Source organism: Lynx canadensis, chromosome B1 (genome assembly GCF_007474595.2).
Source record: "Lynx canadensis isolate LIC74 chromosome B1, mLynCan4.pri.v2, whole genome shotgun sequence".
Lineage (NCBI taxonomy): Eukaryota > Metazoa > Chordata > Mammalia > Carnivora > Felidae > Lynx > Lynx canadensis.
The window spans coordinates 134,390,272-134,417,036 of record NC_044306.2 but is presented as its reverse complement, the minus strand read 5'-3'; the positions used below and the strand labels follow the sequence as shown (position 1 = coordinate 134,417,036).

The 26,765-nt window shown below is 39.7% G+C and overlaps 1 protein-coding gene across 1 annotated transcript in view; it reads right to left on the bottom strand.

Annotated features, from left to right (window-relative positions):
* Positions 1 to 26,301, bottom strand: part of SLC10A6 (solute carrier family 10 member 6) — a 31,514-nt gene extending 5,213 nt beyond the window's left edge. Inside the window, exons 1-5 of the mRNA XM_030313483.2 lie at positions 25,677 to 26,301; positions 12,080 to 12,198; positions 7,583 to 7,671; positions 4,373 to 4,548; positions 1,152 to 1,309 (exon numbers count right to left, since the gene is read on the bottom strand). Coding sequence (XP_030169343.1) covers positions 1,152 to 1,309; positions 4,373 to 4,548; positions 7,583 to 7,671; positions 12,080 to 12,198; positions 25,677 to 26,053 — 919 coding nt within the window. The 5' untranslated portion in view covers positions 26,054 to 26,301. The remainder of the gene's footprint in view (positions 1 to 1,151; positions 1,310 to 4,372; positions 4,549 to 7,582; positions 7,672 to 12,079; positions 12,199 to 25,676) is intronic.
* Between the last annotated feature and the right edge of the window lie 464 nt (positions 26,302 to 26,765).

Sequence of the window (26,765 nt, the reverse complement as noted above, 5' to 3'; positions counted from 1 at the left end):
TCTCATCACAAGGGAAAAAAACTCTATGTATGGGGCAGATGTTAAATGGACTTACTGTGGTGATCATTTCATAATATATACAAATTTGAATCATCATGTTGTATACCTGAAACTAATATATTGTATGTCAATAATACCTCAATTAAAAAAAAGAAGAAACAATGGAAGAAAATCATTTGATGTATCAAAATGGCTATTTTTATCTGGAATGGACCATTTGTGATTGAAATATTCATCAGGTCATTGATGGCTCATCCATTCAGTCAGTCAGTCAGTTAGCAACACCTGTGGAATGCTTCCTGTGAGTCAGATGCTCATCTGGGTGCTGGAAGATACCTGGGAATGAGCCAGACATGTTCCTTCCCTCACAATCTCACCAAGGAGAAGGAATTAAAACTTGGATCTAAGACCAGGGAGATTTATTCTGCTAAGATTTATCTTATTTTTTGGTAAAATTCAACCCCAAGTATTCCTTGCATTGATTGTTATATTAGCAATCAGTATATAATCAGTTATACCAGTAATCTTACACAGAACCTATTCCCTGATAACAGTGAAAATTTTCAATGTCCCAAGATTAAAATATATGTGTGTATGTACATATCTATGTCTTTTTTAATTTACTTTCTGTGAACCTACCTAATTACGGACTCTAAAATGATGTATATTTGGCTGTATGGATAGATACATATGATGTATATGTATGCAAATATGTATTTCAATGTCTGTGTATGTATTATATTTCATAGTTGAAAAATATTTCACAGCCGTTCAGAACAATTCTTGCTCACAGAAGCATTGTGAAATAACTTGGCATTTGGAAGACCTCATGACTCTTGATGAAATAGAACAAATGTCATTTTGAAGATAAATTATTGCTCATGGAGACTTATCAAGTCCTAGAATCTAAGTTCTAATAGTGCATTGTCTTTTATGAAGCATATTTGTTTGTAATTATAAGCTCACTATCACATGTTTTTAATGTTTTTCTGTGAAAGCAAAGGATCTTGTTTGTGCTCTTTATTTTCTCCAGAAATGTCAGGCTAAAAATGTATCACAAGAGTTGCACATGCATGTTCAGATTGAAAAAGAAGTGTGTGGCTTGGGTTGACAATTTTCAATCACATCTACACAGTGGAGGCTCTACTCACCTGCAACAATGAGAAATCCATCCAACAGCTGGAAGAGTCCATAGGCCAGTGGGAAGCTAAGCATCTGGACCAACTGCTTGGCAGTGAAAGATAACTGGAGCATGGTGACGCACATCTGAATATTCTGAGCTCCAGTTTCTAAGGAAATCGTCCTGCACCTACCAATGAAAGAATTTTTCAAGAGTTACATACCAGAATTAGGACTCTTCTTAAATTTTTCTCATATATATAGCAATAAATGTAAGCTATGAGCTTAGGCCACTAAAACTGTTTACTCGCAGGGCACCTGGGTGGCTCAGTTGGTTAAGCCTCCAGCTCTTGATTTGGGCTCAGGTCATGATCTTACAGTTCGTGAACTCGAGCCCTTCTTCTGGCTCGGAGCTGACAGTGCAGAGCCTGCTTGGGATTCTCTCTCTCCTTGTCTCTCTGCCCCCAAAAACATCCATTTGTTTCATAATAATGTGCTGAATGTGCCTATTCTGTAGGTGGTCTTCTCTCCAAGAGACTCTTTGGAGCAGGATCCCAGGAACCCCACCCTAGGAATCAGGGTGGAAAGACATGATATACACACAGGAAAGGCCCAGTAACAACACAAGACAAAATATGATGGAGGGTCAGGGAGATGCTATAGAAATTCATAGAAGTGGCATATATGGTTAGAGAAGGCTTCACAGAGGCAGAGGGGAATGAAAGGGTGAGGGTGGGAGAGGCATTTCATATGGGACAGTGACTGAAATTAAAGATCCAGGGACAGGTATGACCTGCACCTACCAGGAGGCAGTGCATATGCTGTAAGCCAATCTGTGTGGAGTGCAGAGTTGGAGATGAGAATGGAAAGATGAAATAGGTAGGAAAAAGTATAAGCTCAACAACACTTGAAGGTAAACACAAAAACCCTAAGTGGAAACCAAATGTCTAAAACCAAATGTCTAAAACTCTTTGGTGAAAGAGTTTAGGAACACGTTCTTTTCCTACTTTCTATTTTTCTGTATTTTATTGGTTTCCTAATTGGAAAAAAAATTCAATAAACCTCACTTGAAAAATAAAAACCAGGAGAAAGCAAAAGGAAGACATAAGCAGGACCTCAGGGGCTGGGTTAACTGATTTGTCTGTCTGTAATTTATAAAGGGGATCTGCAGGTTTCTATAGATGGAAGTGAAGAGGGAAAAGAGGTGTTTCAGAATACATGGGGTGCCTGGGTGGCTCAGTCGGTTGAGTGACCGACTTTAGCTCAGGTCATGATCTTGCAGTCTGTGAGTTCGAGCCCCGCGTCAGGCTCTGTGCTGATGGTTCAGAGCCTGGAAACTGCCTCGGATTCTGTGTCTCCCTCTCTCTGTCCCTTCCCCACTCATGCTCTGTCTCTCTCTGTCTCTCAAAAATGAATAAACATTAAAAAAAATTTTTTTTTAAAGGATACAAACCAGCATCTCTATGCAAGTGGGTTTGGAATAGGGAGGTAACAAGGAGAAGGTAATGTGGGCATGAAAACATTGGTACAGAGCAAGCTCTACCGCTCTTATTTTATTTCTATTTACTCTCTTGCTTGCAATGCTTTCTTTAGACCACTCTCACTCCTTTCAGACCCCTGTCAATTACCTGATATCATTAAGCTGCAAAGGTGGACCTCACATCTGGACCATTCACAAGGCAAATGCAGTGTCTCCATCCTGATCTTTCTCAAGCCATCAAGTATGGAGAAAACAAGATTGTTAACTACACTTTGCAATAGGAATACTTTCTCTCCAGATCTGATTATATTTCAACCACTCAACAGCCTGTGTTCCTAATTATTGGCTTTGCAAACAAACTCCAGGTCAAATCCTAACTCCACCACATTCTGGCTCTACGAACTTAGTCAAGTTCCTTAACGTCTTGAAGGATTTGCTCATCTGTAGAATGAGGGTACTAATAGTAACTACTTCTCAGGCTCATAGTAAGAAGTAAATGAGATACCATAAGCAGAGCCTCACTCAGTACCTGGGATAATCCTAAATGCTCCCCAAGTAGACTAGAAACAGATTTCTTCTACAAAATAAACATCAAAACACACACCACTTTCTATTCTCTTTGACTTAACTCAATCTTTTAAGCATTTTAATTTCCCAAACTCCACCTTCGAAGTTCAACTACATAGCTCACGTTTCTTCAATAATTCTTTTCTGACTTTAGAGATAGTACATACTCATTGAAAAACTCAGGAAATATACCAAGAAAATATTAAGAAACAAAAATCCTTAATCCTACTACTCAAAATTAAACACTCTTAGCATATGGTATATTTCTTCCAGTATTTTCCCATACATAAAATTCTTCTGCTTTCTTCTACAAGGTGGGAATCAAAATGCATACTGTTTCCTATTCTCTTTTAAATTTATCTTTTAAGTATTTCCCAGAAGCATTAAAATTGATGCATCATAGTCCATCACATAGATACCTCATGAATTAAATATCTCCCTATTGTCAGATATTTAAATTGTTTCTATTTTTTATATTTATAAATAAAACTGCAATTAACATCCTTGCACATCAATTTTCGTGTGCTTATCTGACAGTCCTAGATTCAGGACAGATTTCTAGAAGTAAAATCACTGAGTGAACAGCTATAAATATTTATAAGGCTATTGATATGACTAAGCTGCCTTCCAGAGAGTTTATACCAATTTACATTCCCTCCAACAACTCATCTCCAGACATAACAACATGGAGTATTATCATTTTTAATATATTACAATATTTATAAATTATATGCCCCAGCTTGTAATGACAATGTATCAGATACATTCCCATCTTATATCTCCAGTTTGCCCTTCCTCCTCTTGCCCCTTATAATTAGCACTTTTACAGAATTTGGCACAATGGATAAATGCTTAATCTCGAATTTTGCTCATGCCCTAGAATGATCTCTATATGTAATGAAACCATCTCACCCCTATCTAATTACTAGGATAAGAAGAGAAATGTGTCCAGATTTCAACATGTGGTGTTAACACCCCAATCCTAATTTCACAGATTACAATTTCCCATCACTCCAGCCTTTGCTCTCATTTACGCAAGAAGTACCGTGATCTTTTCATTCTCTTTATGAGGAGTCATCCTGTTCCATCCACCTTGTAAGTCAAGACTCTTAATATCTCCTGACATAGCCAGACAGCAAAGCCTGCCAGTGGCAGTGTGTTTACTTTAACTTCCTCAAAAAAAGTGTACGGATAATTTCACTGTACCTCTGCCAAGATTGGTGGGTAAGAAGTGCCAGCAGAAAGCCCGTGACATGGCCAATCAAAGGGAAGATGAAACTGATGGTCAGAAGAGTGATGTCTGAATTCCAAGATCCTTTTGCCAACACCACACCAGCAACTGCGACCACCAAAAGGAGGACCCCACCAACAATGGCCCCAATCTAAAGCAAACCAATAAAATAAGTACATGTAAACATCATGTTCTCTCAGCTCTATGATGCAAAGTCCATCACTGCTTCTAAAAAGCTGGGAACTGGGGCGCCTGGGTGGATCAGTTGGTTAAGCATCCAACATTGGCTCAGGTCACCTTGGGCTCTGTGCTGACAGCTCAGAGCCTGGAGCCTGCTTCGGATTCTGTTTTACCCTCTTTTTCTGCCCCTCCCCCACTCATGCTCTGTCTGTCTGTCTGACTGTCTCTCTTTCTCTCTTAAAAATAAATAAACTTCAAAAAATAAATAAAAATAAAAAGCTGGGAACCTAGAAGTTTTGGAACAAAGACAGGACTTACCACCAAATCCAATGTCATTTTATAGAAAAGAAACCTAAGTTCCAAGGTGGTCAACTGATTTGGCTAAACTGGAAATTCATGGGGCTCAACACGATTCCAAGTCTTATTTTAAGATTAGTATTTTTTCCCTGGAAGTAGATTTTGCCAGAAGGATTGGGGAGTGGAGTTTTTCAAGGATAGGACAAATTTGTGAAATAAGCAAAATGTAACAATAAGCCTCCACCATCCCTACACACACTTCCTAGATCCCTCACTGGTACCCTCTTGTCTCAGATTTGTCCTGCCTGGCCGTCTGCCACTCTCTTCCTATCACTTCTTCAACTACCAATGGATTCCTACTGCTTTCATCCCTGTTCTTCTCTCCTCCAAATAAAATCTACCCATTCTTTACTAGATAATCTGGGCTAATATTACTGGAATAGAGGTACTAACACATACCTCTTCCGTCTCCCAAATGAATACTGTTATTACTTTTGTTGTTCAACAAAAAAGAATTTCCGATAGTTTGAGTTTTAGATCAGATGGAGAGAAAGCCAGACGTAGAATGTTTGGAGAAAATTGGGATTTTGACAAGCTCCCATTCCATGTAGACCATAAACTATAACCTAGTTATAGCCTCAATCTGGATTTGAAATGATTCAAGACGTGGAGGAAGGTGGTCATGGGGGAGCAGAACAAAATAAAAATAACCCAATGCACCAGAGATGTTCTCTGGGTTTATTTTTACTGGTCAAATACAAAGACAGACTGGGCCCCTGCTTAATGGGAAGATGCCAGAACACACAAGAAGACCTACAGTTGTCAAAATCCCTCTCCATCTTTCTATCAAAAAAGGATCTCAAAGTTTAAAAATTCACCAACAGCAATTTGTTCAGAAAATGTATCAGATCTAAAATTAAAAGAGGACCAAGAACAAACAATGAAAATATATCAAAATAATGATTAGATTATTCTAGTTTTTTACCAAGGAGCTCTAGAATATTATGCTTATTATTAAATTTTTTTCTGCCAAAAATCCTATAAAACAGGCAAAAGAAAGGGGTTTTAGATCTGCTCTTTACAGATAATATAAGTGATTACAGGAAATTTATCTTATTTCTCCATTGACACTGAGGGACTAATAGAGGATCTGGAAACACCAAAATTGTAGGGTTTTTTATTACAGTACCTAAAAAGTACTAATAAAATAGAGTACTTGACAGTACTTCATCAAAAATAGAGTATTTGAAAAGTAAGAGGTTCCCACTGTTATACTCTGTCCTCTTATTCTGTAAATAAAATTATAACCATACACGGCCACATTGGAAATTTTCTCCTACTGAAATAACAAAGTCACCCACTGACACGCAGTCGAAATGTACAACATTTAAGCCTTCCTCCAGTTCTCTGTGCTCAATTGATTTGTCTGCTTGTCAACCCCTCTTCCCGCTCTTGATCTCACTGGAGGAACAGTGAGAGCTGTTCAGTCTTGTACCAAAGTGAGAAAGCAGCACCCATTTGTGCAGACAAGTGGAGGGGCAGCACTCCGTCAGGGGGAGCCAGACAGCAGGAACTTACACTGAACCAAACCATAAACCCCAAACTAATATGACCTGAGATGTATTTGTTGAACCTTCAGTTAGCCCCAAATGTTTATTTCTTTATACATGTAAAATATAAGTAAAGCATTTTAAAAATCTTCATAAAGCGGCACATAATGGAATCTCACATCTTCTAAAATGATACATAATTGTAAACACTGAAAACACCCTAGGATATTGACACCTTTGTTGAGAATGCCTCGAGATTTAAAAGTCATTTTTAGATATTTTTAAAAGTCATTTCAGAGATATTTTTAAAACAAGGACATTTGCTTGTTTCTCCAGCAGACAAAAGCCAATGTTGGAAAGTCAAGAGGAGGTAGGAGTTTCCAGTTACCATCATTCCATGACCAGACTCTTCAATGCATTCTGCATTTCATTCTGACAGCTTTTCATGTGGTCAGCAGCCACAGCAGTTGTTCATGTGTAGAGACTACAACATTGAAGCTTCCCCAGGAATGCTTCTGAAAAACAGCCCTACTTTTTCATGAAAGCAGCCAATACTCTTCAACGCCAGGGCTCTATTGCATGCACACCTGAGCAGCTTTCACCTCGAGAGCACTCATGTGGAATCTTGTGAATAGATGGGCTCTGGTTCTCTCTGGCCACACATAGGCCTTGGCTTTCCTGTCACTAAAGCAAAAGTCCCATTCTTGACTGTGTCCATAAGCCTCAGTGTATGGGCCTATGGGAATGACAGAGGATGGCTGAGAAGAGTGGAGGAAATATGGAGGTTAGATCAAAAAAAAGCAGAACTGGGGTGCCTGGGTGGCTCAGTCAGTTGAGCATCCTACTCCTGGTTTCAGCTCAGGTCATGATCCCAGGGTCATGGGATCAAGCCCTGCATCAGGCTCCACGTTGAACTGGAGCCTGCTTGGGATTCTCTCTCCCTCTCTCTCTCTCTCTCTCTCCCTCTGCCCCTCTCCCCCCAGACTGCCTCTAAAATAAAATTAAATTTAAAAACAAAAATACAAAAAAAACAAAAAAACAAAAATTGCTGGGTGTGGGGTTGTATCTGACTGGCCAGTCTGTTACAGTCATTGTCTACATCTGTCTTTCCAGTGTCTAAGTCTAAGGATACATTAACTGCCATGTGGAGCTGCTTACCTTGAGAATGATTTTGGATTGCTTGGGCCACCTATAATTCACATAGACACCAAAGGCCACAGGGATGGTCAGGCACACAAGGGTGATTCCTGGGGAGAAGAAAAATCCATCAGATGATATCTCCTCTTACCTTGACTGTCCAGTCCTCAACAATTTCTAGTTCAATTAGATATAGGCTTTAATTAAAGCTTCATTTTAGGGGTGCATGGGTGGCTCAGTTGGTTAAGCATCCCACTTTGGCTCAGATCATGATCTCATGGTTCATGGGTTCAGGCCCCACACTGGGCTCTGTGCTGACAGCTCGGAGTCTGGAGCTTGCTTTGGATTCTGTATCTCCCTCTCTCTCTCTGTTCCTCTCCTGCTTACACTCTATCTCTCTCTCCCTCTCTCTCTCAAAAATAAATAAACATTAAAAAAATTTTAGGCTGCATTTCATTTCTGCATCCACCTCCAAATATAAAGAAAGAAAAAAATCTTTGGAAGATAGTCTTTGAAGGGTATATGTTACCACTGAATGCCACCATTCTTGTTCCATCATTTCTCTCTCAAAATCCCCCTGATAATCACATGGAATTTTAGAGACAACCAGAAATGTAAACATTAGAAAACAGGCAGACTCGGCAAAATTCTTTGGTTGCTATGCATGAGGTCACCTCTCTACGACCACAGCTATTACTTCCCTATGTGAAGCCAATGGGCCATTTGTTTTGCAAAGTAAAGAATACCTATTGCAGATATAAAAAACAGCATCTGTTACACATACCAAAGAATTTCTCATATTCTGCAAGTGTGGCCAGGTAACCTAAAGGTGGGTAGGAAAAAAATGCCTTTTAATTAACACAAGTGAGTAAAGGCATTGAAGGCAGGCTCAGGAGAGCAGAGGCCCACTTGCCAGCAGGATCCACACACTAACCTTTTCCAGTGCTGTTTTCCAAATCTGGCCAAATGCCTGCAATACTGGCTCCAAAGTTACATGAGTTGCTCATAATATGTTGGGTTTTAATTGTTTACAAGTGCCTTTTAGAATATATTATCAAAACAGAATATGTTAATTTACTGATCAGAATAAGTTGTGCATAAAATCACGATTTCCTAAACTAGGATTTCACTCAAATTTTACAAATGTAATGGGCTCCAGCTGTCATTAGCACATGTTTTTCAGCTATTGGGTCATGGTTTGTAAAGCCCTCCAAGTGATGACTAGAGACTCCAGATTAACACTTTAGACTTTTAAGAATCATAATTTCTGCCAATTCTCCAAAAACTCTGAGCAAACGAGAATAGCCATATCATTTTACCAAGGTTTCCTTCTAAGCCTAGTAAGTAAACTGAGATCTCTAGGGAAAGGACAGAGTTTAATGAGAAATGACAATGAGGAAAGCAGATATGGAAGAGATATGGATACAGTTGTGACCTGTGAATATGCTCTCTAATAATCAATAGGAATCATTCATGCGGGATCGGTAAAGATATCAAGATTCACAGGCCATGTGAAAGGTGGAACTGTAGGAACTAAAGTCTCATTAGACCCACTGTGATCCAGTTAACCAATGGCATTACAGTGAATTATATATGGTGTTTTTGTTTTTGTTTTTGTTTTTAATAAACAAGTTCTCTTTCTTTATTTGCAAAAATGAACTCTTGCAGTGTTAAGAGCTTGGCTTTGCAGTCATATTCCCAAGTCAGAATTTCAGTTCTTTGCTGACCAGCTGCACATTCTTAGCGAAGTTAATTAACTTCTATCATCCTACAAATCTAGGAAATGGAACTACTAATAGAATCAATGTGGAAGTGTTATTTAAAGAATTAGATTGTTTATTTTTTATTTTTTATTTTTTTAGAAAGAGAAAGAAAATGAATGGAGAAGAGGAACGGAGGGAGAGAGAATCTTAAGCAGGCTCCACATTCAGCACGGAGCCCAGTGCAAGGCTCAATCCCACAATGCTGGGATCATGACCTGAGCTGAAATCAAGAGTTAGATGCTCAGGAACATGACAAGGATGTCCACTCTCATGGACATCTCTGTTATTCAACATAGTGTTGGAAGTCCTAGCCTAAGCAATCAGACAACACAAAGAAATAAAAGGCATCCAAGTCAGAAGGAGAAAGTCAAACTTTTACTCTTCACAGGTGACAGGATACTCGATGTGGAAAATCCAAAAGACTCCATCAGAAAATTACTAGAACAGATACATGAATTCAGCAACATCGCAGGATATAAAATCAATGTACAGAAATTGGTTGCATTTCTATACATCAATAATGAAGCAGCAGAAAGAGAAATCAAGGAATCAATCCCATTTACAATTGCACCAAAAATACCTAGGAATAAGCGTAACCAAAGAGGTGAAAAATCTGTACACTGAAAACTATAGAAACTTATGAAAGAAATTGAAGAAGATACACAAAAAAATGGAAAAACATCCATTCTCATGGCTTGGAAGAACAAATATTGTTAAAATGTCGATACTACCCAAAGCAATCTACATATTCAATGTAATCCCTGTCAAAATAACACCAGCATTCTTCACAAAACTAGAACAAATAATCCTAAAATTTGTATGGAACCAGAAAATACCCCAAATAGCCCAAGCAATCCTGAAAAAGAAAACCAAAGCTGGAGGCATCACAATGCCAGACGTCAAGCTATACTACCAAGCTGTAATCAAGACAATATGATACGGGCACAAGAACAGACACATAAATCAATGGAACAGGATAGAGAACCCAGAATTGGATCCACAATCATATGGCCAACCAATCTTTGGCAAAGCAGGAAAGAATATCCAATGGAAAAAAGACAGTCTCTTCAGCAAATGGTGTTGGGCAAACTGGACAGCGACATGCAGAAGAATGAACCTGGACCACTTTCTTACACCATACACAAAAATAAACTCAAAATGGATGAAAGACATACACGTAAGACAGGAAGCCATCAAAATCCTAGAAGAGAAAACAGGCAACAACCTCTTTGACCTCAGCTGCAGCAACTTCTTACTTGACATGTCTCCAGAGGCAAGGGAAACAAAAGCAAAAATGAACTATTGGGACATCATCAAGATAAAAACTTCTGCACAGCAAAGGAAACAATCCACAAAACTAAAAGGCAACTGACAGAAAGGGAGAAGATATTTGCAAGTGACATATCAGATAAAGGGTTAGTATCCAAAATCTATAAAGAACTTACCAAACTCAACACCAAAAAAAACCCCACAAATAATCCAGTGAAGAAATGGGCAAAAGACATGTCTTCTTTTCCAAAGACATCCAGATGGCTAAAAGACACATGAAAAAATGCTCAACATCACTCCTCATCAGTGAAATACAAATCAAAATGACAATGAGATATCACCTCACACCTGTCAGAATGGCTAACATTAACAACAGATGTTGGCAAGCATGTGGAGAAAGAGGATCTCTTTTGCACTTCTGGTAGGAATACAAACTGGTGCAGCCACTCTGGAAAACAGTATGGAGGTTCCTCAAAAAGTTAAAAATAAACTACCCTAGGACCCAGCAATTGCACCACTAGGTATTTATCCAAAGGATGCAGGAGTGCTGTTTTGAAGGGGTACATACACCCCAAAGTTTATAGCAGCACTATTGACAATAGCCAAAGTATGGAAAGAGCCCAAATGTCCACCAACTGATGAATGGATAAAGAAGATGTGGTATATACATACAGTGGAATATTACTTGGTGATCAAAAAGAATGAAATCTTGCCATTTACAACAATGTGGATAGAACTAGAGTGTGTTATGCTAAGTGAAATAAGTCAGTCAAGGAAAGACAGATATCATATGATTTGACTCATATGTGGAATTTAAGATACAAAACAGATGAGCATAAGGAAGGGAAGCTAAAATAACATAAAAACAGAGAGAGAGACAAACCATAAGAGACTCTTAAATACAGAGAACAAACTGAAGGTTGTTGGATGGACAGTGTTGGGTGGGAGGAAGGGCTAAAGGGGTGAGGGACATTAAGGAGGACACTTGTTGGGATGAGCACTGGGTGTCATAAGTGATGAATCACTAAATTTTATTCCTGAAATTATTATTATACTATATGTTATATAACTTGGATTTAAGTTTAAAATTTTTTTTTAATTTTTTTAACGTTTTATTTATTTTTGAGACATGGAGAGACAGAGCATGAACAGGGGAGGGTCAGAGAGAGGGAGACACAGAATCTGAAACAGGCTCCAGGCTCTGAGCTGTCAGCACAGAGCGCGACGCGGGGCTCGAACTCACGGACCGCATGATCATGACCTGAGCCAAAGTCGGCCGCTTAACCGACTGAGCAACCCAGGCATCCCTAAATTTTTTTTTTTTATTTTTTTTAGAGTTGGACACTCAACTGACTGAGCCACCCAGGCTCACTATCCGAGTAGTTTATTTTAAAATCCACATAAAGGAGGCACATAATAAACAATGGCTATTAGTATTACCATCACCATTACTATTACTGTTCCATTTCAGAAGCCCAGTACAGACCTATATTCTGATATGGAATGGTGAGATTCTGCTCAAGATTCCAGGACAAGGTGTAGAGATACAGGCAGAGCGGCATCATTCCCAGGGCAGCCACAGTGGAACAGGTCGTCATAGTGATGCTGAAAGTGAAAATAAAAGGATGCATAAGAGGAAGAGTTTGGAATGATGAAGTCCTGACCAAAGCAACTCCCAGAGCATACCTTGGAGATCACATGGGGTGAATTACTTGAAGCTCACTCCTATCTTGTTATTCAACAAATGACTTCATATGTGGCCCAGAAACAGATCTCCAGCAGTATTTGACGTTCATCCATTAACTCCTATTTACTTAAGAATCTACTTGTTCTAAATGTTCTGCCAGGTCCTAAAGGGTTTTTTTCTTTATAGAGTTTTTTCTATTGAGATATAATTCATAGACCATAAAATCCATTATTTTTAAAGTGTTTTCAGTACATTCACAAGATTGTGCAAAAACATTATATATTTCTATACTTTTTTCATCATCCCAAAAAAGGAACCCCACCCTCATTCTCTTCTCCTAGCCACTGGCAACCAGTATTCCACTTTCTGTCTTTATAGGATTTCCCATTCTGGACATTTCATATGAATACAATCATAGAATATGTGGTCTTTTTGGTGTGTCTGGCTTCTTTCACTTAGCATAATGTTTTTGAGCTTCATCCACATTTTAGCATGTATCAGTACACCATTTCCTTTTTATGACTGAATCATATTCCATTGTATGGATAGACCACATTATTTCTGCCCATCCACTAACTGATAAACATTTGAGGTGTTCCCTCTTTTTGGCTATTATGAATAATGCAGCTATGAATATTTGTGCACGATGTTTTGTGCAGACATATGAATTCAATTCTCTAAGGTGTATACCAGGAGCAGAATTGCTGGATCGTAGTTTAATTTTTTGAGGAAATGCCATTTTCAAAGCAGCTGCACCATTTTATGCTCTGCCATCAATATATGAAGGCATTCTGTTAAAAATTTTTGCACAAATATTCATGAGGGATATTAGTGTGTAGTTTTATGTTCCTGTAATGTCTTTGTCTAATTTTGCTACTGGGAGATGGGAATAGGGCAATTTTGCCACAAGGCTAAGTGTTTGCCCAGTGTGAAGTGCTATAAATATCTGTCAGAAGAGGGTATCCAAATACCACATGCCCTAAGTTTCCCATTGGATAGAGAAGGGACCCCCACAGCACAGATCCTCAGAGCAAGCTGGACAGAGCCAGCGAAGTTACAAAACCATAGCAAAAAAGAATTGATATGGGATGCTAGACTAAATTAAAAGTTCTCTTTGGGGCACTTTCATGGCTTAGTCAGTTGAGCATCCAACTCTTGATTTGGGCTCAGGTCATCATCCCAGGGTCATGGGGTCGAGCTCCACGTTGAGCCAAGAGCCTGCTTAGGATTTTCTCTCTCTCTCTCCCCCTCTGCCCCTTTCCCTTGCTCACTCTCTTCTCCCTCTCTCCTTCTCTCTCTCTCTCTCTCTCAAAAAATTCTCTTTGAATTCTAATATTGTATAACCCCATGATTATAGATAGGAATTGAAGTAGAGTGATAAAGTAAGATTTCTAGACTTCAAAATGGTGGTGTGATTGACAGAATAAGTGGTCACTTAGCATCTGAGAGGACATGTTAAGTTAGGGATGACAACAGAACATCCACCAGAAATATCCCAGGTAGGCAAAGGAAAACTCAGGACCGCAGCTGCTGTCATCACTAGACACACAAATCCGGCCATCTTGGGAAGTGAAATGTAGGTGCAAGAGCTGAATGAACCAAATCCAAACAGCCTGACAATAACCAAGCCACACAACTTCACCAGGAAAACAAAGGTAAATGATCAGAACAGAGTTTTGGTCTTTGTTGAACAAAGCTGGGATGATTTCTGATAGACTACTGGGTTTGTTTATCTCTGTCATTATTGAGATTATCTCCAAATGAAAAAGATAACAAAGTTAGTGCTGTGGGTCTGGAAGATTTGCAAATACATAATATCTAGAGTAAAAATCCATCAGTTTAGAACCTTTAAAGACTCTGTATCTTGACTACTGTACTTTTATTGCATCCTATCAAATGTTATCGCTTCATCAATTTATAATATGTTGTTTCTATTTTTTCTGACTAATAAAGACTTGTTTTCCAAGTCTCTACATTTCTTAATTGGAGAACAGGACTTAGTCACACATTAAAATGCATAGCTTCAGTGCAAGGGGTAAAGCATGCATAATGGGACCAGGGGCATGGGGAGCAGAGCCATGGAAAGAGCTCTCCTGCTTTGGACTGGGGCCAGAGAGGGGCCACCGTGCATGTAAAGAAAGACAGAGAAGTGAGTGGAGAGCTAGGAGATTACATTCGATTAAAGCTGAGAAAGGAGAGACTTCAAATGTAGGCTAAAAGCCAAAAGTAGATCAAAAAGGATGAAAACCCAAGAAGTCCACTTAGGACCATCCAACCTTCCCCAGTGTTTTGTGCCTCTACCCCAGAACCATCCTTTCCTCCACTCACCTCCACCCCCAGCTCCCAAACCCAAGCTGCCTTTTGTCCCTGTCTGGATGACAGAACCAGTGAAAGAATAAATCAAAAGGAAATGGGTAAATGGAAATGAGAGATCCTTCAGGCCAACAAAATATTTTCTAACTGATGGGGAAAATTACACAATCTGTCTAAACATGCACAAACTGCTTCTAGACACTGTTAACGCTGCTCTATTCAATGAGGTGAGGCAAATGGAGCATCGCATAACACAACTCGCGGGAAAACAAGAGTTTATCCACCTCAAATCCAGGTCCAGAGTCTGGAAACTTCTTAATATTCATTGTTTGAGTTCTCACAGCAGACCACTTTGTGCAGGGTATATGTCCAATCTGTGTCCGTGGCCCAAATGGCCAAGAGACGGGGAGGTGAACCACCTCCCAGCCCACCAAGGAGAAGGAGACCCTCTGCAGGGCTAAGGTCTTCTGCAGGGATAACAAGGGTCCTCCAGCACTTCATCAGGCCTTCAAGTCACCATCGTTCTTCCTCAAAATACAGATCACCAATGTTTCCATCTAATTACCTTGCCTATAAACCATCTATGATTATTTTGACATTTTCTACCAGAGTGTTTATATTCTTGGCAAAGCACCAACCACTCTGTTTCAAGGATATTAAAAATACTCCTCTGCAATCTCATTCATTGCTGATGAACTTGCAAAATGAGATACTTTGACGATATAGATAAATTACACATGGGTTTACCCTTTAGCCCAACAATGCTATAGGTTATGGGAATCTATCCCTAGAATGTACTATCAAAACTATGAAAAGACACGTGCCCAAGGTTATTATATATGTATTCAGTATACCTTTTCTACCTGGCAATCTCTGGCAATAGTGTTCCAGGAGAGTAGAAGTGGAAACTGTAAAGCCCCTTGAAGCTTCAGTTTGGAAGCAATAGGGCATCACTTCTGTGTCATTGTATTAGTCAAAATAAGTCACCAGACCAGCCCAGATTCAAGGGATGGGGAATAGGTGCCCCTGTCTGGATGGGAGGACGAACCTTATCACATTACAAAGGAAGGTGCATACAAGACTGGAAGGAATCTGTGGCCATATTTTGCGATCTATCAAAGACAAATACTAAAATATTCGCAGTCAAAATAATACGTGGATTAAAATACATATACGCAGTCAAAATAATACGTGGCCTCAAAAAAAAAATCCATTGGGTAAGTGGGGATACAAATGAAATGAGATGGATCATAAGTTAATAATTGCTAAAGCTGGGTGAAGTATACCAGAGGGTTCACTATTCTTTCCACTTTTATATATATTTGCCATTTCCCACAGTAAAAAAATAAACAAATGTCCCTTCCACCTTTGTGGGAGACTGTATATCTCCCACAGTGATAGCAGTGGGAGACTGCTATCAATCTGGTGATTCAGGATTTTTTTGTATCATATTTTACGTTGAGAGGCTTTGTTGTAAATCTAGTATAATGCATACACCGGCATGGGGTTATCTAAAGCATCTTCTGCCCAACCCTGGCTGGCCTTGGGCTTTCTTTTCCTTCCTCAGGGCTGCTGTGTACCTCTCTGCACTTAGAACATTCAGGCTTGAGGAACAGCTCCCATTGCCCTGTAGACATTTTTATTTGCATTATCTCACATACTGTACCTTACATAAGTGCTTGTTTACCTATCAATGTGTGGTACACTTATCAACTCTGAGTTGCTTAAGGGCAAGGACTATATTGACCTCCACACCCATAGGATCTGGCAGTCTCATGCTATAGCATCTTGGAGGAGCTCATTAAATACCAAATAAATGTATAAATCAAAGAATGAACCAATGTATCAAAACACTGGTGCTAGAACAATGTTCTCTCTGCTCTTCCTCATATGTCACATATCTGCAAGTGAACGTTGCAAATCTTAGTGAAATGATCCCTTTACACTGAATTGCAATGGTAAACATCCCAACCGTAATCCAGGAACAGAAATTTTCTATTAAAAAATAACTAAAACCATGCTTTCCCAAGTTCAAATGTGAAAAACATTTTGAGGAGCAAATATTTAGCTGATTGGAGTCCTTTTCAGAAATCCAGACTTAGGTAACTCACAAGTGATTATATATTTCCCTTCTCCTCTTATTTCTTTTAATCTTCTATTTTCTTTTTAGTCTTCTAAGATTTTCTTTTATGCAGTCCTATTTTATTGCTGCTTATTCAATGAATAGAGGCTTTTTCTTTGTTTGTTTCTCTTTGAAGCAATCACACAATACACCTTACTCTGTAGCTTGGTTGCTTTTTTTAATCCACTTAATCATAGGTATCCCTTCAGGACAATACATGAAGCTTAAACTCATTCGCTTAAAGAATGAAGAGTACACCATGATCTAAATATGTCATAATTTCTTCAATCACTTCATTAATGATGAATAAATTGCTTTGAGTGTTTTTCCATTATAAACAAAGTGATGATAAACATTCTTGTATGTATTTCCCTTGAAATAATTCTTTTTTTTCTGTAGATTCCTCAAAGTGGAATTGCTTTATCAAAGGTTTGTTTTTTACTTTTAATAGATACTGCCATATTATTTCACAAAAAGATTGTTACATTTCACAATCTTTCCCACACTGAATATGATCAATCCCTTTTAATTCTCATGAGAACATTGAAAAATGCATCTCACTGATATCTTGTTATACTGTCTATGTGCTTGTGCTTTCTGTCATAGTCCCTGACCTTTTGGATGTCCTCTCCCAAGCAGCCTTGCTTGTCTGACTTTTTCTTCTTTACTTGTAGGAGCTCCTTTAAAATTAGAGTATGTATGATCATGCGTAATCAAATAGCTTCAGCGAGCTTATTGCATGGTTTTGACTACACTGATGGATTTTGCCATAATAAATAATGAACACTGAGATATTCTCATGTGTCCATTTTTTTTAATGTTTTATTTTTGACAGAGAGAGAGAGAGAGAGAGAGAGAGAGAGACAGCATGAGCGGGGGAGGGGCAGAGAGAGAGGGAGACACAGAATCTGAAACGGGTTCCAGGCTCTGAGCTGTCAGCAGAGCCTGACGCTGGGCTCGAACTCACGGACTGTGAGATCATGACCTGAGCCGAAGTCGGATGCTCAAAAGACTGAGCCACCCAGACGCCCCCACGTGTGTCCCTTTTTTTAATGGCTTCTGAGTTTCTTGTCTTGTTAAAGACCTCCTCTCCTGAGGGTATTCGAATGTCGTCCCCACTTTTTACTTCTTTATAGGTTGATATTTTGTATTTATATTTTTAGCTCATCTAAAATTTATATTTTATATGGTAGAAGATCAGAGGCTAATCTATTGTCTTCTATAAAGAGGGGCAAGTATGTTAATCTAATTCACTAAATAATTTTCCACTAAATTGAAGTCCCAACTTCATTATGTGTTACATGCCGAAATGTACTCAAAATGTACTCTAATCAAATACTAGACTTTTAAACACGGTGTTTTCATAGTGAGTTTTCACATGTGGTAGAGCAAATACTTCCACATAAGTTTTTTTCAAACTTGTCATAGCAGTTCTTGTACATATGTTATTCTTTATGAAGTTTAAAATTATTTTATCCTGGGGCACCTGGGTGGCTCAGTCGGTTAAGCTTCTGACTTCGGCTCAGGTTATGATCTCACGGTGTGTGAGTTCCAGCCCCCATCAGACCCTCTGCCGTCAGCACAGAGCCCACTCCAGATCCTCGGTCCGCTCTGCCCCTCCCCTGCTCATGTTTTCTCTCTCTCTCTCTCTAAAATAAATATGTTTAAAATCTTCAAAAAAATAAATTAATTTAAGTAATCTATCCTATTAAGAATGTTTACTTTGGGGCGCCTGGGTGGCTCAGTCGGTTAAGAGTCAGACTCTTGATTTTGGTTCAGCTCATGATCTCATGGGTCGTGAGTTAGAGCCCCACATCAGGCTCTCTGCTGTCAGCACAGAGCTTGCTTCAGATCCTCTGTCCCCCTCTCTCTCTGCCTCTCCCCGACTGGTTTTCTCCCTCCCTCCCCCCCTTCTCTCTCTCTCTCAAAAACAACTTTAAAAAAAAAAGAAAAAGAATGTTTACTTTGAGCAAAGACTTCTTCCTAACTAGAGGAACAGGTAAAGGAAGAAAAGCAGTTTGCCACAGTTCTCAAACCCCTGTCCACGAAGAAGGTGTTTGGGAAGCGTTTCCAAACTCTTAGCCTACAATAATGCTACATTCCTTGACTCTTCATACTAAGTCCTGGGAGAAATTCCACATTACGTCACTCTGATCTTGAACTTCTGGAGAAATTGCACAGCATGTTTCCACTGAGTTGCTTTGGCACGAACAGCAGAAAGGTAAGATTCATGACTGTGGGACGCAAATGTGAGATTTCTAGCAGACTGATTCTATATCCTCGATTACATAGGTTTCTGCTTTCATCCTTTACACGACTGTCCAAGCCCGTGGTGTTTGGCAGATGGTGCTCTGCCAGCTGTTAGAAACACCCGCAGAACTGTAAACAGTGAATGTGTGTGAGTGCAGTGCAAAGTCACACCTTTGGTTTTATTGCCATGAAATTCCAGTGTGGCATAAATGGAGGATGTAGCTAACTGGGTCTCTTGGCTGTTCACGTATAGGAAAATTGTTGGCCAAGGCTGACTTCAATAAAACAAGATTCCACTTGCACTGAGAAGAATGGCATCACCATCCCCAAGCTATTACAGAAAATCATGAGACTGCTTCAGCAAGTCTGGACAAACAGGTAAATCCTGCACCTCTCTTAAAATAAGTAGATTATCTATATATGCATTATATTAAAATGCAATGTGTGTAAGTATACCATTTTGCTATTGGGTTTAAATTATTCAAATGATCTTTTAGTATCAAACTAATAAAATTAGGAACTCTGACACTCAAAACTATGACAGCACACACTTGCTTCTCCACTAGAAAAAAAAGTAAAAACCACCTGGCTAAGCAGACAGACAGGGGGTATGCTATCATATCAGGTGAACAGAGCCAGTCCTGGAAGAGTTAAAGGCCAGGTTTTCCACTCCCAGATATAAATGTTACTCCTGTCTGCTGCTTCTCAATAACAATAACTAGCATTTATTGGGGCGCCTGGGTGGCTCAGTTGGTAAGGCGTCCGACTTCAGCTCAGGTCATGATCTCGCAGTTTGTGAGTTTGAGCCCTGTGTCTGGCTCTGTGCTAACAGCTCAGAGCCTGGAGCCTGCTTCCGATTCTGTGTCTCTCACTCTCTGCTCCTTCCCCGCTCACACCGTCTCTCTCTCTTTCACACACAAATAAATAAACATTAAAAAAAATTAAAAAAACAATAACTAGCATTTATTCAACACTACCTGCTAAGTGTTATACCTCATGCTTTTAGATATATTTTATCTTTTCATCTATACAATAACCATATATGTAGGTAGTGTTTCTTTTTTTTTTTTAATTTTTTTAAATGTTTTACTCATTTTTGAGAGAGACAGAGAGACAGACATAGACAGAGCATGAGCAGGGGAAGAGCAGAGAGAGAAAGAGACACAGAATCTGAGGCAGGCTCCAGGTTCCAAGCTGTCAGCACAGAGCCTGATGTGGGGCTCACCCCTACGACTTAGGAGATCATGACCTGAGCTGAAGTCAGACGCTTAACCAACTGAACCACCCAGGCACCCCATAGTGTTTCCATTTCATAGGCAAGGAAACTAAGGTACAGAGAGTTACCAAAACTTGCATGAAGTCACATGGATTCAATCTAAGTTCTGTCTCTTAAGATGATCTCTGGCTCTCCACCAGGCCATGTCAGACTGACCTGAAGAATCTGAAGTTCTATTTGCCAGATGTCTGCTAAAGGACCAAGAGCTACTTTAAAGGTCAAAGGTCAAAATTGGCCACTGAAGCCCTCAGGCTCCACCACCACCATCGGTCAGAATCCTTTCTCTGCAGTTCACGACACAACTACATCCTCAGGTAAGTATGGACCTTGTATATCAAAAGTTGTCAAACTAAAGACTGTGGCAGCTGTCCTGAGTTGCACCAATAAACTGATTGCATTTCAAGCAGGGTTTTTATAACACACACAGGCAATTAGAAACTTTCCTTCAGTCATTCACTCAATGTTGCTGGAGCGCCTACCACCATCAGGCTGGCACTGAGTATGCAAAGCTGAAGAAGCCCTCAAGGAGATTACAGACCTATTGGGTGAGGCGGATTAGGAGATGAGCTATTAAAACTCCCTCCTACAGATGATAAGAATTGCATACTTGACGCTATGGGGACAGATTGGGGAGCCATCTCTGTCAAATAGTTTAAGGAGAAACATTAAAAACTGGGGTGGAGGGAGGGGGACACAGAGACCTTATAACTTGCTTATCTTTTCCTGTTGTACAAAATACTTAAAAAGATCTCAGATCCACTTCTGGTTTATATCCAAAAGAATTGAATGCAGGGACTCTGACAGATTTCCACGCATTGCACACATAGCAGCATTATTCACAACAGCCAAAAGATGGAAATGACGGACGTGTCCATCAACAGATGAACGGATGACTACAAGCGCTATATGCATATGATATACAACCTTAAAAAAGAGAGAAAATTCTGACATGTGATACAACATGGATGCACTCTGAAGACATTATACTAAGTGAAGTAGCCCAGATACAAAAGGACAAAAGTTTTATGATTTCACTTGTACGAGATACTTAGTCAAATTCACAGAGACAGAATGGTGGTTGACAGGTCCGAAGGGAAAGGAGAGTTATTGTTTAGTGGGTACAGAGTTTCAATTTGGGAAGATGAAAACGATATGGGGATGGGTGTTAGTGACTGTACAACAGTGTACTAAGGCCACTGAACTGCACACTTAAAAATGGTGAAAATGGTAGATTTTTATGTACTGTATACTCTTTAAAAAGGACCTCAGAGAGTCTAACCCATTGACTTTACAAAAGAGGAAACTGAGGTCCAGAGAGGTAAATTGCTCAAAGTCACACAGCTCCTTGGGCAGAGACTAAAACACAGACCCTGACACAGTGCTCTTTTATCTGCCTCATACAATAACTCAGGCAGTATTTTGTGCCTGGTGAGATTCTAAGTACTTTATATATATTAATTCATTCAACCTTCACAACAATCCATGAGGTAGATTATGCTTCCCCCTATTGTAGAAGTGAGGAAACTGAAGCATAAAGAACTTATATAATCCACCAAGATGACAGTTAGCAAGTGACAGTTCTACTTCCTGGCTCCAGAGTGGACTTCACTACTACTCTGTAATGCTAGATCTTAGTTTTCATGTCCTACCCTCAAAGGCAAGAATCCTGTCCATCTTTAGGACAGTAGGTTGCAAATATGTCCCCAATTCTTCACCCCATTCTTAGCCATGCCCTCTGCAGTGTGACTTTGCAGCTCATCCTTCAAGAGGCAGAATCGACTTCTCCATTCCTTGAATCTGGAAATGGCCAATGGAATGTGGTGGAAAGTAATGATGAACTGGTTTCCAGCCCAGACATCAAGAGACCTTATATGCTTCCTCTTTTTCAGAACCCTGCCTCTGACATATGATTGGGTCTAAGCTAGCCTGCAGGAGATGAGAGACCATGTGGAAGAGAGCCCAGCTGTCCCAGATGAGGCCATCCAAGACCAATCTACATTTATCTAGTCCCCAGACATGTAGAAGAACCCAGCCAAGGTTTGCTGAGCTCAGTCAAGGAATAGGATAATTTTTTAGATTCCCAATACATACCAGCCAGTAGCTTTCTAGAACAGTTATAATGAAGGATAATGTTATGACTAGAAGGGACAGAATTGGCTTTTCAGGCTGTGGGAACAACATGGGCAAAGGAAAGGTGGGAAAGTGCGGGGTATATTCAGAGAATAGTGAATAGTCCATTTTGACTATAGACCATTGTGCTTATTGGGAAATAAACCCAAAGAAGTAGGGTAGACCTGGCTTAGTTGCTACCTAAGTTACTAGGTGCTGAGAAGCCTTTAAATGCCTAACATGTTCATTTTCCCTTTACAATACCATAGGGAAGTGTTAGGATTTCCAGCTACAGGAAAGAGGTCGCAAGTCAGGATTTAAATATAAATGGTCTGACCCCAGAGCCAGCCTCATCCACTTACTACAAAACCATGGTAGAGAAGTATCTGTGAAGATACTTCCATTGGCCAAGAAAGAAAGTATGAGGGCCTGCCCTGAGGAAATGGCCTTGGAGATAAATAGGAAGCACTGTCTGTGAGTAACCAGCAAGAGGATGGGCGACAGGTCTAGACATCGGATTGAGTGAATGAGGTGAAGACTGAAAAGAGCCACAGGGGACTGCTTAGATGCTGAGCCCAGATGCCTGGGAGAGTGATCGGCATTATCTTCAGATACACAGAATGCAGAAACTGGCTCATACATGTTGATTCTGAAATGCCCTGCTTGGGGTGAACAAACACATGAGAACTACAGGTAGATTGAATGAAGCACAGAATTAAGGCATGAGAAATATGTGAGATCTGCAGAGAGCTAAACCGCAATTTCCTCATTTGTGAAATAAAGTTATTGTTATAATTCTTCATGAATTTTATCCAGCATGAAAACAGAATTCCAATCAAGCACTGTCTCCTTTATTTTTATTTTTCTGGCCTAGAAGTTATTTTTGTTGATAATCAAGTGGGAAGAAATGTAGTGAACTTCGATATCGTTTCACTCAATAATACTGAATTTTCTCCGACTTGCAATTTTTATTGAGAGTTAAGATTTTATTCTCATATCTATAAGCTTTTGAAAATGTAATATTTAGTCACCATTCTAAAATTTCATTTCTTACAGGTTGTATTTTGCTTATTTTTTGTTTTGTTTGTGAGACTCAGAATCAATTTAAAAGGCAGGGGTGGGGGGGATAGTTAATAATTACTGCATGTACCTGGCATCCTGCATGTATATTTCCTCCTTAAAATACAGTCATGTGGGGAATAGGTCATTTTAACCCCATTTTAGAAATGGGGAGATGAGGCTTATAGGTTAAATAATTTGACTAAATGAAAAGCTAATTAGGTATAGAGTTGGCAAAGGGAAGCAAAATGAGTTTTATCTTTTATAGACTTCCTACTCACTGGTGCTTTTATTATAATGTTGGCTAAGAAAAGATGAAGTTAATAAATGTTCTCTTTCCCAGAGCAGAAGTGTTTGAGAACACTGGTTTAAGATTTATGCTCCTACTCAGAACAGAAGACCGAGTTGTGTTAATAAATTCATGGAAGAATGTGCCTAAATGGCAGACTGATGAGAAACAGATGTGACTTCAAATCTGCCTTCTTCTATGCTCAGCTGCAGCACTTGGCAACCTCCTTAGCCAATCTGAGTCACAATTTTCTCAGCTGTAACATTCAGAAAAATAAAAGGTCACTTACAAGGTTATTATGGGAACCAAGAAAGAAGAGAGAGTACATGAAAGCATCTACCTCATGCCCCTCAATAAATTCAGTAAGTAACATTTCCTTTCTCTTTCCAAAAGCAGATAGGTCCTGCATTTATCGCTGATAGGTAGACTCTGTGGAAAGAATATTTATCATCTTCCAATTATTACATTAATGATCAAGTTTATTGAATTTGAAACCACAATGCAAATTAATGCATTGTTTTGAATTCGTGATTCTTTTCAAGTCCCTGGTAAGTAGGTAACTAAAAACGTTACCATATGAAGATTAATTCCTCTGCATGGCATGAGCCCCTTAACATTTACAGGTGAAATATGTTCATGTGCTAAGCATTCAACACATGCAGGGAACTAGAAACCCAGAGCTGCAGCTGATTCACTAAAGTGAACTCCCAGCACCATCAGCACCTCTGATTCATTCCGTGCATCGCATAATAAATCTCAACTAAATGGCACACACATTGAACAAAGATTTACATTTATAAGTCATTCTTCCCCTGGGCAGGAGGTGAAACAGTTTGTTAATAAGGAAGCAAAGAATCTAGAAACACCACTGGGGTTTTTTTTGTTTTTTTGTTTGTTTGGTTTTTTTTTTTTTTTTTTTTTGCTTTTATCTTTCTGATTGTGACTTCTCTACTCTTTCTTCAAATGTTCTTTTTCAGCACCAAAACATGTACTCCCAAAGATATGTGATTAATTCATCCTCATTAAAGTGTAAATCGATGATAAAGCCTAATGTCTCCCAAGGGCATTTATTTACACCATAATTGGAAATAAGGTCCCTGACTTACATGAAAGGAATTAGATTCTAGTGATGAATGTTTAGTCTGCAAAGCAACAAGAAAGAACATTTTTAGGGACACCTCTGTGGCTCAGTCAGTTAAGCATCCAACTCTTGATTTCAGCTCAGGTCATGATCTCACAGCAGTGGGTTCAAGCCTCACGTAAGGCTCTGTGCTGAGCATGAACCCTGCTTGGGATTCTCGCTCTCTCCCTCTCTCTATGCCCCTCCCCCACTCAGGCATGCACACTAGCTCTCTCTCTCTCTCTCTCTCTCAAAATAAATAAACATTAAAAAAAAAAGATAACATTCTTAGTCCTAAAACTCTGTATGTTGCTCTCCAAGTCAACTCATTAGGCCATCCCCCTGCACTTAAAACAAGATATGTCTATCATATACCCTTAAAGCTCCTTTATCCAGTCCCCCTAAAGATTTGTTTCTTAAAGTAGACTCAAATGTAACACCTGATGAGAGCATGGAGGGTCTCATTCTGGTTCTGCCACCACTACTACCACCACCACTCCAGCTACCAAACAAACCCATCATTAGCTTCCTGGGATTCTCGGCCTACATCTTGGGAGACTGTGAGCCAGGACTGTGGAAGCTACCAGTGTGGGTGAGAATGAGTTCATGCCTAGGAAGGGCCACAGGGTGAGGCGGAGACCTGCTTCTCCTATGACATATGAACCAACCCCACTACTCAGAGAGACAGTTGCCAGTGAAACAGAAGACAATCACAGCAAAGTACATTTTAAGCTCAGAAAGGAAACTCCTTGCAGGACTGAACTCCATAATCTCTACCTAAAGATTGGTAGGGTTTTGAACATGAACGTTTCAGTGCTATCAGGGGGAAGGCTTCTGGGTTTCCCTAGTGTAACTTACCTGAGATCCATATCTCCATCGACCCAGAAGGTGAAAATGTTTGAGATGGTTCCCCCTGGGCAGCACCCCATGACGAGAACAGCAACGGCTTGGGCTGGCTTCAGAGAGAAGCTGATGGCCAGGAGATAGGCCGTAAGAGGCATGAGGCCAAACTGGCAGAGCAATCCTACAGCAATGCCCCAGGGTCTCCTGATGTGCAACCATAGCTTCCGGAACTCCACAGAGCATCCCAAGGAGAACATGAGCAGGCCCATCATCACAGCCGTCACCACTGTGAAAACAAGTTCCAGGTTCCCATGTACCTCCAGTCCCACGGGCAACTCCTCCTCCGAACTGTTAGCAGGGCAGGCTGAGCTGCTGGAACAGTTTGCTCTCATCTCTTCATCTCCTTAAGACAGCATGACAAATGAACATCTGCCGCAACAGCTAGGCAGGTCTATTCTTCCACGTTTTGTAATAACACAACCAAGTCATGCATGGAGAGTCATTCCAATAGCTATTGGCCAGCCAGGTGATTCATCCTAATCTGATCAATGTATTCATGAGTGGCATTATAAAAGTAATTATCATGGGCATGAAACATATAATAAACTGGTAAGTAAGGCTTTCCACTTCTGTTCTTACTCACCACTGAATATTCAAGCGAAATGAGACAAGCAAATTTATTGTCAAGTGGAGTGACTGGGCTGTGTCGTCAGCATCACGCTATGTTCCAGGAAAATAGGTTGAATGCCAAGACATAATTTCTCCAAATTCAATGGGATTTCAAAGAACCAGGATGCAATGTTTTGCAGAGGGGAAATCTAACTGGAAAAAACAAAGGCACTAAGCCAAAAGCCACTCCCCATAGCACTAGCAAAAAAACTCTATCGAAAATATTAAAGCGAAAGATCAGTTATGGAAATGTCGAGAGGGACTAAGGATATTTTCAGGAGTGCTTCAGAATTAGTTTCAGTTTCTCTTCTTTCTATTTCTACTAGAATTTGTCTCTAAAGCCAATAATTAAACACCTGTAAGAATAATATGGTACTAAGCACCTGATTTGTTTCATCAAATGTGGAAAAATTCTGTACGCAAAATAATTCAAGG